Source organism: Balaenoptera acutorostrata, chromosome 5, assembly GCF_949987535.1.
Source record: "Balaenoptera acutorostrata chromosome 5, mBalAcu1.1, whole genome shotgun sequence".
NCBI lineage: Eukaryota > Metazoa > Chordata > Mammalia > Artiodactyla > Balaenopteridae > Balaenoptera > Balaenoptera acutorostrata.
The window spans coordinates 39,784,918-39,802,219 of record NC_080068.1 but is presented as its reverse complement, the minus strand read 5'-3'; the positions used below and the strand labels follow the sequence as shown (position 1 = coordinate 39,802,219).

Here is a 17,302-nt window from a genome sequence, read left to right as displayed (position 1 = left end):
CAAGAAGAATCTTTACTTGCATCGAGTGGACAATAAATAAATAATTTTGTTATTATTCTAAATCTTCATCAATATATCCCTATACCTCAATGGACCTATGAATTATATAATACTTTTTCTTTTTTTTGGCCACACCACGCGGCTTGCAGGATCTTAGTTCCCCTTCCAGGGATCGAACCTGTGTCGTCTGCAGTGGAAGTGTGGAGTCTTAACCACTGGACTGGCAGGGAAGTCCCTGTAATACATTTTTTTTTTTTAATTTATTTTTGGCTGTGTTAGTTCTTCGTTTCTGTGCGAGGGCTTTCTCTAGTTGCGGCGAGCGGGGGCCACTCTTCATCGCGGTGCACGGGCCTCTCACTATCGCGGCCTCTCTTGTTGCAGAGCACAAGCTCCAGACGCGCAGGCTCAGTAGTTGTGGCTCACGGGCCTAGTTGCTCCGTGGCATGTGGGATCTTCCCAGACCAGGGCTCGAACCCGTGTCCCCTGCATTGGCAGGCAGATTCTCAACCACTGTGCCACCAGGGAAGCCCCCTGTAATACATTTTTAATCGACTTATTTATATAGACAGGAACCCACAGGAAACATTTGCCCAGGGCCCTGCACACCCTAGAGTTAGCCCCGGAACTGGGATTTTGGTGTTAGTGAGTACCCTTGAGGAGATTTCTGAGATGGAGATTGTCATAGTAAAACATTTAGAAACACACCTGGAACTGACAAGGAAGAAGTCAATAGTCAAAGTATACAGGAAAAATAGGCAAAGAGAGCTCGATATTTGTGCTTCCAGGTATTTCTCTGAGTTTCACTCACAAAGGCTTAAAGCCAAAAATTGGATTAAAAAGGGAAAGTTTTTTCTTTGCATCTAACGTTGGGATTTCATTTATACGGGTCAGTTCCTAACTCAAATCCTCAGATCCTTTCTCTCACACTCAGAAAAATCAAAACTTCTTACTGTGGCCTGTGTGATCTCCAACAGTCTGGTATCTCTTTTGGCACGTCACCTACAGCACTGCCCACTTGCTCATCCACTCTGGCCTCAGTGGCCCTCATACAGTTCTTCAGAGAAGTTTGTTCCTTCGTCAGAATTTGCACTTTCCTTTCCCTAGATATTTGCACAGGCCATACTTTCACTTCACACATATTTCTACCCAAAAAATGTTAGTTCTCAGAGAGTTCTTCCTTGACTCTACTATTTTATTATTTATTTATTTATTTGGCTGGGCTGGGTCTTAGTTGCGGCACGCGAGATCTTTAGTTGCGGCATGTGGGATCTAATTCCCTGACCCGGGATCGAACCCAGGTCCCCTGCATTGGGAGCTCGGAGTCTTAACCACTGCACCACCAGGAAGTCCCAACACTACTATTTTAGAAACTCTTTCTCATGACACCTGCAGTCTGTTGTTTGTCCTGCCTACTAGAATGTGAGCTACATTAAGGCAAGAAGTTTGCTTTATTCACTCATGTTTCCCGGGGTCTAGAACTGTGGCTGACACTCAATAAGTATTTGTTAAGTAAATAAAAAGTAAATAAATTGAGAAAAATTGGAAACATCCTAAATGTTATATTACAAAGGAATGGTTAAATATAGTACCATTTAGTAGTGTGTGCCCATGAAAAAGGATGAGGTTAAACTCTATATACTGAAAGAAAAGGCTTTGGGCATGTGTTGGTCAGTTAAAAAAGCAAGTTACAGAATATAATGTGTGTCTTGTCTTGAAACAATTTGTGTAACACATGCAGTAAAAGAATGTAATGTATTTCTCATATATGTGCTTGTGCCTGCATTAGGAAAAGATAGGAAGATTGTACATTAATAGTACATTTAGGGACTGGGATTGTGCGGGGCGGGTTTATATTTTTTACTATACATACTCCTCTTTTGAAGTTTTGTAATCATACTTTTAAAATAATACATTTTAAGGTTTCTCTCATAAATTTCTTAGTTTTTTTTTTTTTTTTTTTTTTAATTTATGTTTGGCTGTGTTGGGTCTTTGTTTCTGTGCGAGGACTTTCTCTAGTTGTGGCGAGCGGGGGCCACTCTTCATCGCGGTGCGCGGGCCTCTCACTGTCGCGGCCTCTTGTTGCGGAGCACAGGCTCCAGATGCGCAGGCTCAGTAGTTGTGGCTCACGGGCCTAGTTGCTCCGCGGCATGTGGGATCTTCCCTGATGAGGGCTCGAACCCGTGTCCCCTGCATTGGCAGGCAGATTCTCAACCACTGCGCCACCAGGGAAGCCCAAGTTCTTAGTTTTAAGGCAAACAATTAAAAGAATATCATGAACAAAAATTATTGCCAAAGTAATAAGGAAAAAAATCTTAAAACAATAGTACTCTGCTCAGTGCCTCACATACAAAGGACTCAGTAAGTTTCAGCACATACACCAACACTCCTAACTGTCAAAGAAGCCGGAGTTGGGAGAACCCCCTCAACATCTGCAAGGTCTCTCTGCTACCACCCAGATCCTTGCTTCCTGAAGGAGGCTCACAGAGACTCAGAGATTAGAAATCAAAACTCTTAATTTTATAACTACAAGAGGTCATTTTTTAAAAGCACAACAACACATTTATCATTTGTTTTTAAGAAATTGCTTTTATTAATGATTTGTTTTTAATGAGGATAAAATAGGATAGTCAATGTAAAAGCAGCCTATAACATGTGTGAAAAACACAGAAAACAAGATTATTCTTGATGTAGTTGGAATCAAATTTTTCTTTCTATTAAGAAAAAAAAAAAGACCAGTTTGTTTTCCCCTCCATCTCTCAGATCCGTGGTGTACTATTAGGTAGCCAGCCTAGTTCCTTTCCCTGGGTTAGCTTTCATTTTTGAAGCTCAAAACTGTCTAAACATCTCTGGTACCAATGATATGTGAAAGCATAAACTACAAAGAAGAGGTTACCATGGGGTTAAAATTTTAGGTACTCTGAGATTCAAGAGAGAGTCACCTTTTGAAATGTCATAGTATTTTAAGAGATTATGAAAAGGGCAGAAAGTGTGGCGGGTCCACTCTTGGTGGATATAAGAGCTATATAAGGGACAGAATCAGGTGAGAAAGTTCTGTTTGGGGCTGATGAAAAATGGAGAAGCTAGACAACGCTCCCAAACATTGAGTTTCATAGGAGTAATCTTTCTGCCTTTTGGAGCACAGCTGCCTGCTTAAACTTGATCTCTAACTTTTCACTCACACTGTGTACTTGCTGACATTCTGTGGCCTGGCTACAGTTTGGAAGACTACTTTAAGAACAGTCTTAAAACTTCCCTGTGTAAATAAGTTCTTTTGGTATTTACGGTCACGGTCACGGAGGTAGCTTTGTCCACCCTTAAATGGAAAGAAAAGAAATGAAATCTCTTAAAGAAAAATGACCCTTTTAAGTATGTTTATGTAAGCATAGAAGTTTTTAAGAGGCATGGAATAAAAAATAGATCTGACTATTAAAACTACATAAATAATCTCGAGAAATAGAAAGACAGGTGATTAGTCTTGTTCATTTGACCACTGCTAATGTCAAACCAATGTTTTTAATATTAATGGCATTGAAAAATGTGAAATAGAGCTTTGAAGCATTGACTCTAAACTTAGTTCCACATCATTAAGGTGCATACATCTCAGCCTGAAGCACATTTATTCATTTCATTTTGGTTTTGTGGCCAACCACTGCTTCAAATTGAATATCCTGTATGTGATTTATGGCTGCCAAGGCACGTTCAGGAAGAAATCTGTATGAAAAAAAGATGACAAAATTTCAATTTAAAATCTTTGACACCAGAGTTCTTTTTTGTTGTCAGTTAAAAATACCCTGAGAATTATCTGGTTTGCATTTAGTTTTCTTCTGTTCTTTCTTCACATCTACCTCTCTCTTTTTTTGTGTGTGTCTTTTAATACTCACAGTTCAAATATCATGCAAATATAAAGAAAGCACTGATATATACCACTCTTCTCACCTTCTCATATTAGTAAACTATTACATGAAATCCTATGTGAGTAAAGACCTAAAACTGAAGATCTAGGCTTATTGCTGTAACTGTCAATGAATCCTGATGCTAAGAGTTCACAGAGCAGCACCACCAGAATCCATTCCATCTGCCTCTCCACCTCTCCTTGAGTTTTTACTGAATATCTATTGATATTATGCCCTCTATAATAAGGTAGACTAAAGTACTTTAAAGACAGCTACTCCCTTTGAGGAGCTTATTGTTTAGCTAAGAGGCTGAACAACAGGCTCAGATGGCTTCACTGTTGAATTCTACAAAATGTTTAAGAAGGAAATAATACCCATTCAACACAAGTTATTCCAGAAAAGAGAAGAGGAGGGAATACTTTCCAACTCAGTTTATGAGGTAAGTGTTATCCTGACACAAAAATCAGACAAAGACATTACAATGCAGGGTTGGTTTAATTTTTAAAACAAGTCAGTGTAATGCACCATATGAACAAACTAAAATAGAAAGACCATAATATCTTAACATATTCAGTAAAAGCATTTGACAAAATCCGTATCTACTCTTGATGAATACGCTCATCAAAGTAGTAATAGAAGGGAACTTCTTCAACCCGATAAAGAGAAAATGAAAAAAATCTATAGCTGATATCATTCTTAATTGTGAAAGACTGACTACTTTCCTCTGAAGATCAGAAACAACACTTGGATGTGTGTTTTCACCAATCCTCTCTGACATTGCATAGGAGGTTCTAGCCAGTGTGATAAGGCTAGAAATAAAAAACATATAGACTGGAAAAAAAGAAGTAAAAGTATCTTTATTTGCAGGAAATATGATCATCTGTGTAAAAATGTCTGTTAGAATCTACAAAAAAGCTACTAGAAGTGAGTTTAGCAAGGTTGCTAAATACAGATCAAAGTGCAAAAATCAAATATATGCTAGCAACAAACAATGGGAAATAGAAAATTTTTTAAAATGCCATTTGCAATAGCATAAAAACCATGAAATACTTTGGGATAAATCTGACAAAAAGGTGTGTAAGACTTGTACACGGAAAACTACAAAATACTGTGTAGATATATTGAAAAAGATGAAAAAATAAAAAGATACCTTGTGTTCTTTGTTCTCTTGGATTTGAAGACAATATTGTTAATATGTCTGCTCTCCCCCAATTGATCTATAGATTCAATGCAGTCTTAAAACCCCAGCAGGCTTCTTTATAGACCCTTTAGTTTTAGCTAGTTCACCATATTGCATTCTCTTTAAACTGTTTTTCCTTCAGTTAGAATAGTCTCTGGCAAAGACTAGGCAGAGGTGATAGATGGAGTAGAGAAAATGAATCATTCTCTTTCTAGATTGAGTAAGGTTATAGTAGAGGAAACTTAACTCTTCTCCCCAGGCATGGAGAATTTCCATGGCAACTTTCACAACTGAAAAACTCTCCATAATGATAGCTCTATCAGTGTTGTAGTATTTTAGGTGTTTTGTGCTGTACTTACTTCTCTAGTGTTAGGAAGATACTGAGATATGATGGAACAAAAATCATTTTCTTATTGGTAAGTATTCCATCTATCAATCTTCTTGCAACTTCACTTGTCTCCAATACAGGGCATAGTCTGTGATTAAAAAAGAAAAGTTTGGTCCTTTTTGTTGTTTTTTATAATTAACAAAAGCAGGAAAATTAACTTATCTTTTCACTAATTAGGATTTAAAAGCTTCCAGGGGCTTCCCTGGTGGCGCAGTGGTTAAGAATCCGCCTGCCAATGCAGGGGACACGGGTTTGAGCTCTGGTCCAGGAAGATCCCACATGCCATGGGGCAACTAAGCCCGTGCACCACAACTACTGAGCCTGCACTCTAGAGCCCACAAGCCACAACTACTGAGCCCGCGCACCACAACTACTGAGGCCCACAAGCCTAGAGCCCATGTTCCGCCACAAGAGAAGCCACCACAATGAGAAGGCCGCACACCACAATGAAGAGCAGCCCCCGCTCGCCGCAACTAGAGAAAGCCTGCACGCAGCAACAAAGACCCAACGGAGCCAAAAATAAAAAATAAATTAAATAACTAAATTTATTTAAAAAAATAATAAAAAAATAAAAGCTTCCAGGATTCACTGCACAAATACCCCATGCCACGTTGATGTTTTGTTATCACAATCTACTACTTTCACATCCAGTAGGTGTGCTTCATGGCTCACTCAGTCAAAACATCAAAATGGTGGTGAGGAATTAGATAATAGAAGAGAAGAGGAGCCAGGCAAGGAACAGTAGTGGGTAGGACTGATCAAAGGATAGAAAAGAAACATCTGGCATCTTTCTTCAGGGCTTGTTAGATATGAGATGAGAAATCTATAGCTAAGTACACTTGCTTTCTTCTTATGAGAAGAGAAATCTATAGCTAAGTACACTTGCTTTCTTGTGGAGGTATTCCACAAAGCTGGATTGTTTTGAGGGCATTTAGTACTTGAGATTCACTGCTGACTTGCCTATGCTGAAGTTTTATGAGAGTTCAAGACATGCATAGGGAGTATTACATTACAACTAGAGGTGTGACCTTGCTTATACTGAAGACTGTATACGTGGGTTCTTGAGAAGTATTCATAACCACAGGCCAGTATAGAATGCCCATTAATGCAAGATGATGACAGGAAATTAAAATGTAAATGGATTGAAAGTATTGCACCAAAGTTAAGTTGTCTAGGCATAGGCTGAATGGCTTAGTGAATACAAAGGTTGTGCAGAGGAGTTAAGTAAGTAGTGGCTGTTATAACTTCCTTCCCTGAGATATCATGTGATTTACTTCAGATTATTATGTGATTGAGGTTTCCATGACTTTGAGTGGCAAGCCAGCAGAGAGTAATACAAATCAATAGTTTTCTAAATTATTGGGTACTACTTCTTCCCTCCCTGATTTCCCCGACCTGGGTCTATCAACCCTGTCTCTGAGCCAAGCCTCACATTAGTATATGGACATGTTAGCCTTTGCCAAGGAATTTCAGAATCAGGTAGTCTGGGTGAGACCAATTCCAAATTTTCAGCATTGCCTGGGTCAGTCCCCCGGGTCATCCCCAGGAACCCACATACCCGAGGTTATATTAGCCTTACCCTTGTCATCTATTTTGCCTTCCCCTCTGGAAGACCTGGTACTCTGGGCTCACACTAAGCCTGAATGCTTACCAAGAGGATTTGTATTGGGCCCAATTTCCTGTTTAAGAAAACTGAGCCCAGAGTCCCAATTATATCATTGTATTTACTTACGTACAGTACCGTGTACTTGTTAAGTACTTGTGTTCTAACACAGTTAAGGACTCAACTGCCAGGGAGTGGCTACAGCTCTGGAGATGACGCAGCTAATTCAGAGTTTCAGAGTCCGTAGCTTCAGATGAGGCTGAGCTTAAAAGGGAATTTGTTAGCTCCTTTGAATGACTATATTTAGGACTAATTCCTTTCCAATAATAAATTGGCTTCAGATTAGCAAGCTCAGTATATTTTGTTAACCTGTAGCAGAATGTTTATTAGAATCGAGGCAAATTGTGAAGCAGGTGTATTAATTTTAGGGTCCTTATCCTCACCTTTCCGCTTTTTTCCTCTCTTTTCAGGGCCAATTTCTCCTCTCTTATCGTCTCAAATCCTCCTTTACCAGAAACAAAGTACTTGGTCAAGAAATTCACCTTGGACTTCCCTGGTGGTGCAGTGGTTAAGAATCTGCCTGCCAACGCAGGGGACACGGGTTCGAGCCCTGGTCCACGAAGATCCCACATGCTGTGGAGCAGCTAAGCCCACGTGCCACAACTACTGAGACTGTGTTTTAGAGCCCGTGCACCACAACTACCGAGCCCTCGTGCCACAACTACTGAAGCCCGTGTGCCTTGAACCCGTGCTCCGCAACAAGAGAAGCCACCACAACGAGAAGCCCGCACACTGCAATGAAGAGCAGCCCCTGCTCGCCGCAACTAGAGAAAGCCCGCGCGCATTGATGGAAGACCCAATGCAGCCAAAAATAAATAAATAAATAAATTAAAAAAAAAAAAGGAAAAGGTCTCAGTTTAAAAAAAAAAAAAAAGGGCTTCCCTGACGGTGCAGTGGTTTGAGAATCCGCTTGCCAATGCAGGAGACACGGGTTCGAGCCCTGGTCCGGAAAGATCCCACATGCCGCGGAGCAACTGGGCCCGTGAGCCACAACTACTGAGTCTGCTCGTCTGGAGCCTGTGCTCCGCAACAAGAGAGGCCGCGATAGTGAGAGGCCCGAGCACCGCGATGAAGAGTGGACCCCGCTTGCCGCGACTGGAGAAAGCCCTCGCACAGAAACGAAGACCCAACACAGCCAAAAATAAATAAATAAATTTATAAAAAAAAAAAAAAAAAGAAATTCACCGTGACTGAGGGGTTAAAGACTCAGCTTACTGTCGCTTCTAGGAACATTTGCATTTTAAAGGAGGACAGGGTGGTAGCCATGATCAAATGCATGTGGTTATATTTACTATGTCAATGTTTTCCAAACCTGCCTCCAGAGTTACCTGGTTTCCTTGTAAACAAAGCAAAACAAAGCAAAACATTCTTGGAGCTCGTTTCACTCTACTGAATCAGAATCTCTAAGGAAGAGCCTAAGAACATTTATTTCTTATGTAAGCGCAGTGATGATGCTTAGAATCAGGCAAGTTTGGAAGATGTTGGAGTGCTTTGTGCTAGCACTGCGGCCAGTGCTGTTGAATGTGGAAACGGGGCATACACCTGTGCCTTTCCATACTCTATAGAGGAGGATGCACCGCGAGCGGGAGGGGGAGGTGAGGTAACATTCGTTTTGGGGGTGTGGTTTCCAGGAGAGGACACTCTTGCCATCACCCCCGAAGCACACCTCTCCATCCTGCCCACCCCCGTTCTCACTCCCTCTTAACACCTGCGTGTGTGTTGAGTCTTTCACCTGGACACGAATAAATACCCAATGCCTGATTCATTGGCAGCTGATCACTCCTTCTAGTCCCTAATGCATTTTCCCCCTTTGTTCATCTAATTTCAAAGTGAAAACGTAAAGGCAATACAATAACATTAATAAGAAAAAACGTTTTTCCTTCTTCGTTTTTTTGTTTTCTGTTTTCTGAGTTGACCCACCTAAAAATTTCTCATGTAGATTTCATACCAATTTCTCATGCCATATTTCCATCTTAACTTGATTTTGACCTTACCTTGTGCTTGGGTTTTTGGTGAACCCGGTATTCACAAAAACTGGGCAGAGACACGAGGTTTTGATACCCGTTTTTCCCAAGGCTTCAAATTCTGATGTCAGAGCTCGGTGGAACCCAACAGCAGCAAATTTGCTGGAACTGTAAGAGAATTATCCACCCCTGTTAGCTAAGGGAAAGTGAAACATTCCTCAGCTTTCTGTGAGAGGAAAATGTTGATTTTGTTTGAGAACAAATAAAAGCCAAACCCCCAAATCTTCCACGTGGTCATCTATTTTCATTTACATTTTCTTATCTGATTTCACTGAATTCTGAATGTACCAATTTTTTTATTAGCGGTGATAACAATAGAACAAATTCTAATAACTTTGATTGACTTGCTTACTGCTCATTCTACCTATAAGGTTTTTCCATTCAATCTTTAAACTGTTTTCTAATCAGTTTTTACTGCTGTTTTTATTTTGAAAAATATGAATCAGGAAAATCATGTTTAGAAAAACTATGTAACTAATATCTGTATTAACAAACTTCTGTGGGACTCTACACATATCTCCTCTCTCTCTTGATAGTTTCTCTTTTGAAATGTGGAGTTCACTTTGGCTTCTTAATTTCATTGTGAAGATCTGGAGTAAAAAGACTTCAGGTGGTGTGGGTGTGTTAGTGTGTGTAACATTCAACATACTACTTTGTCTTCTTCCTTTGATTTTCTGATCTTTAAAATGCTGGTAATAGGGACTTCCCTGGTGGTCCAGTGGTTAAGACTCTGCGCTTCCAGTGCAGGGGGTGCAGGTTTGATCCTGAGTTGGGGAACTAAGATCCCACACGCCGCACAGTGCAGCCAAAAAACAAAACAAAACAAAAAATTCATTTATAAAAAGATGCTGGTAATAAAATATAGAGCCATCTTGAGGATTAAATCAAATAGCATATGCATAATAACTTTATTACCTATAAGGAGCTATGTAATGTTAATTGTATTTTTGACCCAGATGACAAGAACCATAAAGTTAAAGGCGGGCTGCTCTCTTAAAGGAAAAGAAAAAAGGAAAACTATTATTACATTGGGTTTCCACATTTCTAAACATTAAAACAATATTAAATGTTTAATCTGTGAAATTCTGATTTGTGTTTTAAGATGGTAGAGGCAGCTTGAAACAACCATATGTATGTGCAAGGACACCTTAACCTACAGTGAAAATTAACTACATCTGTGACTACATTTGGTGTCAGAAATAATTTGGTCCGTGACCAAATTCAACCTTGAACATGGATGTGTAGGTAAGTAATAAACCAACTAACTACCCACCCCCATCCCCACCCACTGATACACATGTATTGGCTGTTACAAAAAGAATTGGCCAAAACGTTAACAAATTAAATTTTTCTATGAGGTTGATATAAGACCAGAATAAGGAAATGAGATGCCATTGAAGGAGTGTATGAAGAAAAGATATTTTGCAAATAGTGTGTCTTTAGGGAGTTCCCACCTTCATCTCTTATGTCCTTGGTAGAGCATGGAATATGCTATCTGCATCTTTTAATACGGTGAAGGCTTTCTCTCAATCCCTCTCTGTCTCTCTGTCTCTCTCTCTCTCTCACACACACACAATCTTTCATGGCACAAGCACACTGGAAAATGTTTTGATCCAGGAGCCACTCTGTTTAGCTTATCTTGGGCATGCAGGCCATGGCATAGATTTGTGTTCATTTGGACTTCCTTATATTTTGCTTCTTAGTCTGTGAGTTCCTTCCTTCTTTTTTTTTTTTTTAGTTCCTTATTTCCTTTATGAGCATCTACTCATTCCAGGATACAATGGAAACATGCTTGGCATTACTGTTTTCTTTCATTGCTCTGTGGAGGAGTTCTCAGAAATCTAAAAATATTTTAAATGATTTTTCATTTAAAACCAGTTTCATTGTTTTAGGAGAAGTCATTTTTAAGAGTTTATTCTAAACTACTGTATACATTCTGTAAATCCAAATTATCTGCTATGAGATTTTTTTTAGCTTTTATTTTTTGCAAGGCATTTGACTTTTTGTTCTAAGAAGATTCAAAAATGAAGAAAACACAATTCTAGCTCTCCAAAAATAAATAAAGAAAATAAAGAAAAATTAAACAAATTACCTGTTATGAGGACTGGAATCTGAGGTCTAATAAAACCTTAAAAGTATAAAAATATATAGCACTGCTAGAAAGTAATACTTACCAATATGGAATAATATAAGGAATCACTCCATGGCCGCATACTGAAGCCACTGTGACAATGTGGCCGTGGTTTCTCTGCATCATCGCTGGAAGAAGTGCCTTTGTGATCTTCAGGATCATTGCAGAACCAAAAGAAACAATGACACAGGTGTTAAGTTTCCAAATTAGGTAGTTTTATTTTTAAGACAAAATGTCATTTGAGACAACTTTTTCGATGAAATAAAATACGTGCCAAGATTCCATGATTACTTCTCCACCGATGACAGAAATGAAAAAAGATTAAAACGATTGTTTTGAGCTGGCTCTGAGTGTGCACTGCATATCACATGCAAAGAACTCATCTTAATATCCCTCTTCTTCCCTTCAGAGGGAATCAAATATCTCTTTTATGGATCCATCATCTAAACAATATTATTAAGGGAAAAATTCAGAGTTTTCAGAGCTGAGAAAATTCCGTATGGTAATCTGGTATCATGTGATTTTTTTGTTTGTTTTTTTGGGGCTTTATCTTTCTAATGAGAAGAGTTAAAATCTTGTGTACCTATATCAAGTTGAGTTGAAAAAGCTGAGTCCTGTACTGACCCATGGTCATTATGCATCATGATTAGATTTAGTATCTCCCTATTTGTAATACTGTGCATTATATGTTGATGTTACAGGAAACAAAAAGTCTTTCTTTACCTCCAAAAAGCTTTACTGTTTGGTGAGAAATATCAATATTATTTTATGAGAATTTTATAAACCCACCCTATGGACCCTGTGCAAATTCATAGAGCCAAGAACTGCCAAACCAAGCCACCTCCAAATTCCTGACCCACGGAAACCGTGAGAGGAATATGAACATTTATTCTGGCTTTAATCCACTAAGTTTTGATGTAATTGTTATGCAGCTGTAGACATCGAATACATGGGGTCTCTAAGTAGTTTGGTGGGCACAATAATTAATTCTCATTAGCATGTGTGAGGGGCTTGGGAAAATGGGGGAACACATCTCTTTTTTTCTTCTCTCTTCCAGAATCCAGATCTGTCCTATGTTCTACACTAATATTGAGGCACTGGAAGATTAATTCATATAAATGCTCTCTACAAAGACATATTTCAGTCTCTCACAAAACCAAACAATTATAAGAGGTCTGTAGAGCCTTATCTCTAAGCTCCAGCCTGACCTAGAGCTTTGCTCAGAGTTCCAGCCAGAAGAACCCCCAACCCCTATATAACCCAAGTAGTGAGTTCTTTGTCCTTTCTGTTCTAAAATTCCATGACATGAGGTCACAAGTGAATGTACACTGTATGTATTTTCTCTAAATCACTGAAAAGGTGTACACTGACAATCCTAAGGAAAGCTCCATGAATATTTTTTGAGCGCCCAGTACATGCCAGGCTTTGTGTTAGGTACTGGTGGATAAGGCAGACTAACTATCCTACATTCTGGTGAGTCGTGTCCCCTTGAAATCTGTGCCCTTCTGTCAGAGACACGAATATTGGATGATTGTTGTTTTAAGGCAAAGATATGGAGTTTCCCATCCAGAAGGATGTGAACTCAATTATGAACTTCATGTACCTTAAGAGGAGTTGTCAGACATACACAAACTAGGAATATTTCTGACTCACGCTCACCCAAAAATGTCCTAGGATGTTGACCTCAAAAGTTTTGGTAATCTCTTCATCCTTTGCACTAAGAAGGTCAGCTGGATATATTGTCCCAGCATTATTCACCACAATAGTTACATCACCCACCTCTTTCTTCACCTGTGAAATAGAAAGAACACATTCATTGGGTGTAGTATCGAAACTCAAAGTTTTGGGGCTGCTATCATCCAGGGATTAGATTCTTTATTCTGTTTGATGAGATCTCTCAGAGTTCAGGCAGGAAAGAGCTTTAGTCCAAAGAGTGGTTGCCAAGGGGACACTGTCATAAAGCTGGGGTAAACTGTTTTTTTAACATCTAAATTTCAGTACCCAGTACATCATAGATATTTTTTGAAACTTACCAATAAAATGAAATTAATATTTGTGTTGATTGATATATCTGTTCTAACCAAATATTTTAAAAGTGCTAATTGAGTAATCCTGTTTTCACTACCTACTAGCTACATGACCTTGGTCTGACATATCAGTTCTTACCAAATATTTTTAAAGTACTTATTGAGTAATCCTGACTCTGCCACCTACTAGCTACATGACCTTGGTCTGGCTTAAACCCTCTGAATCTGTTTGCTCACCTGTCAAGTGAGGTTAAGAGGGTTATTATAGGGATTAAATCAAAGGGTACAACCATTTTCAGAGTGCTTGGTCCATTGTATTTGATATTTACCCTTAAAAATTGTTATAATAATTATTAATATTATATTTTCTATAGAAGATTAGATTGGCACCAACATAAATAAAATCTCAAAGAGGAAATATTTAAAGGAAAAAATAAAGGAATTACTGCAGAAGTAATAGGACTAAAATGAAAGTAGAAAGTTATCCTTTTCCCTGGTGATAAATCTTTTCTCTGTCACTCTGTACAGCTGCTCAAACTTCTGACCAGAATGAAATCGATTAATAATATGAAACAATAATAATAGGCAGAGTTGAGTGGATTATATGGAAGGAAAAGTTCTATGTCCTTCCTTGTTCACACAACTACCTCAGTTAGCAAAGGCTAAAAAAAAAAAAAAATCTAATTTAAATTAGGTAGTCATAAAGAACCTTTTCATATTCCATGTAAGGGGACACAAAATTATGGGAAGAAATTTGTATTCTGAAGTCTCACCTGGTTTACAGAGTCATAAATCTCTTCTCTGTTACTGCAGTCTACCACAAACACATGTGTAATGGCCCCTAGTTTTCTGCATTCAGCTGCAGTTTCCTCAACGCCATGCTGTAATTGGAAAAAACAAATTCCAAAAGATGTAGGTCAGTGAGGGGACAAAAGTGAGGGAGAAAGCATTGGACAAGAAATTTTTTTTAAGATTAAAATTCACGTCCAAAATGTCCCACTTGTTTGTAAGCAAATTTCCTGAGAGGCACCGCTTGCCTAACTCGCAGAGATTATACCTGGCTTTTCTGCCAGGGAAGGCTCATGTTAGTCTCACGTGTTTTCACTTGTTTTGCTACATTCTCATAGCTTAAAGAACATGCTTGAAAGATGTTGCTCTTTGTGGTATCATGAAAGGAGATGTTTGAGTATGGAGAAGAATACTCAACAATATATTTAACATATGTTTGTTGAGCACCAATTATGTAATAGGCAGTAAAGCACCTAGCAGATTGTAAAAATTTTAGGATTGCGTGCATGTGAGAGAAGGCACGAAGAAATTCTGTCACATATTCTTCTTTGTTTTTTATTTGGTTTTTGCCTTGCCAGACCTTTAAAAAATACATTCCTAGCTCAACAGTCTGCTCTGGGGCCAGGTTTGGTCCATTGGCTGTAGTTTGCTAACCCCTGTTCTTGCCTATCCTGTGAGGTATTGGGTTGGCCGAAAAGTTCGTTTGAGTTTTTCTGTACGATGTTCTGTTCGGTTTTTCTGTAAGATGTTCTTTCTGTTACAGAACATCGTACAGAAAAACCCAAATGAACTTTTTGGCCAACCCAATATTATCCCCATTTCAGATAAGGAAACTGAGGCTGAGAGAAATTGTCTGCTCAATTTAAACAGTTTGGAAGTACCCTGGCTCCTGAGTCTATGTTACCAAACCTGCATATCATGGCATAAAAATCACTGCTAAGGTCTCAGTTATGTTCCCTTCATCAAACGATCCTGATGGGGACTTCCCTGGTGGTTCAGTGGTAAAGAATCTGCCTTCCAATGCAGGGGACGCAGGTTCGATCCCTGGTAAGGGAACTAGGATCCCACATGCCGAGGGGCAACTGAACTCTTGCGCTACAACTACTGAGCTCGTGCGCCTTTACTAGAGAACCTGCGTGCAAACTACAGGGTCCACGTGCCCTGGAACCCGCGCGCCACAACTATAGAGCCCATGAGCCCTGGAGCCTGCGCACCACAACTAGAGAGAGAAAACCTGCATACCACAACTAGAGAGAAGCCCTCACGCAGCAATGAAAGGTCCCACATGCCTCAATGAAGATCCCGCGCCACAACTAAGACCTGGCACAGCCAAAAATAAATAATAAATCTTAAAAAAAAAAAAGCTATTGGGTGCCGTGACCATAGTCCTCTTCTAACTTGCTCTCTGCAACTAGATGTGATGGGTAATATGGCACTTGTACTTTAAACAACACCAACAACAAAAAACCCATCCTGATGCATATGTAGAGTAAGGCTCCAGGGAATTTAGTTACCAAACTTTGAGAAAGAAAAATACAAATATAAGCAAATGTTAAGTCAGATAAGTTTTTAAACACCTGTCTCACTTGTAACTTTAAAAGGTGGGTAAATGAATCCAGTACCTTATTAATATCCCACAGAACCAGTCTGCTCTTCCGTTTTGCAAATTCATAGGCAGTTTGCCTTCCTATTCCATGCCCAGCTCCTGTAATGAGAACAATCTCCCCAGCCACAGATTTTCTCCTCTGGGGAATGAAAACCTTCACCAAGGATTCTAAGTAGGAGTAGATGATGATGATGAGAAGCAGGAGGAGATCCAAGATAATATTCATGGCTCTGCTCTGCACTCTTCTCCTCTGGTTCAGTCCCTGTCTATTCCCAGCAAAGAGCCACCCTCTTCAGAGAGCTGCAGGGAAGAGCTGTGTTCCAGGTGTTGATGGGACTGGCAGAGGTAAGCTACATTTGCAGGCAGGCTTTGTCCATGTGTTCTAATGCGTTAGATACACTTTGAGCTTTTGAAGTGGTATCAATTGCTAGTAAAACCTTGGCACGGGGACAAGGGAACTCCAGAGAAAGTCCTCTCTGGATTTACTTTTTGGTTGTTGTTGTTTAATACTATATTTTATTAGTTTTCAAGCACTGATTTGACATCTATACCTTGATTTAAAAGTTTATATTTTATTTTGTATTCAGCTCATACTCAAGTTTAAAATGAATGCAAGCATAATATAGGGCATAAGTTATTTAAAAGTAAAGCATTTATCATTGAAGTGAAATCAGGTCATGGGATTTATGGTAGCTAACAGTTCAATGAAATGGTGCCCTCTTACTGTATCTATCATTCCATTTCTCTACATTTGCACCTCCGTCATCCATGCCTATTCCCATGTGCTAATTGCTATTACATTCCACAGTAAAGGCATAGTTTTAAACTTCCTCTACTTTCAGGAGGCACACTTTTCTTGCAGTTCAGTTTATGAACAAAAATGATCAATATTGGGGCTTCCCTGGTGGCGCAGTGGTTAAGAATCCGCCTGCCAATGCAGGGGACACGGGTTCGAGCCCTGGTCTGGGAAGATCCCACATGCTGCGGAGTAACTAAGCCCGTGCGCCACAACTACTGAGCCTGCGCTCTAGAGCCCTCGAGCCACAACTACTGAAGCCCGCGCACCTAGAGCCCGTGCTCCGCAACAATAGAAGCCACCGCAATGAGAGGCCCGCGCACCGCAACGAAGAGTAGCCCCTGCTCTCTGCAACAAGAGAAAAACCCACACGCAGTAACAAAGACCCAACACAACCAAAAATTAAAAAAATAAAATAAAATAAATTTATTTTAAAAAAGATCAATATTTATTACTGTAGGGAAATCAATACTCTGATTTATTTGCCCAAAGTTAATTAGGACCAATTCTTTTTATTCTGCTAATAAAAAAAACTCACTTTTTTAAATTCAGGAGAAACATTAGCACCTTTTATCCTTCTTAAGCAGCTCTCTGGCATAATATGGACTTACTTTCTGAGAAGCAGTTCTGTTCTATGTTTCACCATGGCAACTGAAAAAAAGATGCACAACCTAAAAAATGAGAATTATGTTTTATTTGGTGGCCTCACTGAGGACTACAGCCTGATGTTATACCCTCTCAGACAGTGTACTGCTCCAAAGAGGTAAAGGAGGAGCTGATAGGGATAGAGTAGGATAATCAAATA

The 17,302-nt window shown here is 39.4% G+C and overlaps 1 protein-coding gene across 1 annotated transcript; it reads right to left on the bottom strand.

The window, feature by feature from the left end:
• Window positions 1-2,716: 2,716 nt before the first annotated feature.
• Window positions 2,717-16,081, bottom strand: HSD17B13 (hydroxysteroid 17-beta dehydrogenase 13). Its single transcript, XM_007177323.2, has 7 exons — window positions 15,718-16,081; window positions 14,080-14,187; window positions 12,939-13,070; window positions 11,323-11,429; window positions 9,119-9,256; window positions 5,433-5,549; window positions 2,717-3,711 (listed from the first exon to the last, which is right to left on the bottom strand). Exons 1-7 carry the CDS (start codon window positions 15,925-15,927, stop codon window positions 3,621-3,623), a joined length of 903 nt encoding a protein of 300 aa, XP_007177385.2. The 5' UTR covers window positions 15,928-16,081; the 3' UTR covers window positions 2,717-3,620.
• Between the last annotated feature and the right edge of the window lie 1,221 nt (window positions 16,082-17,302).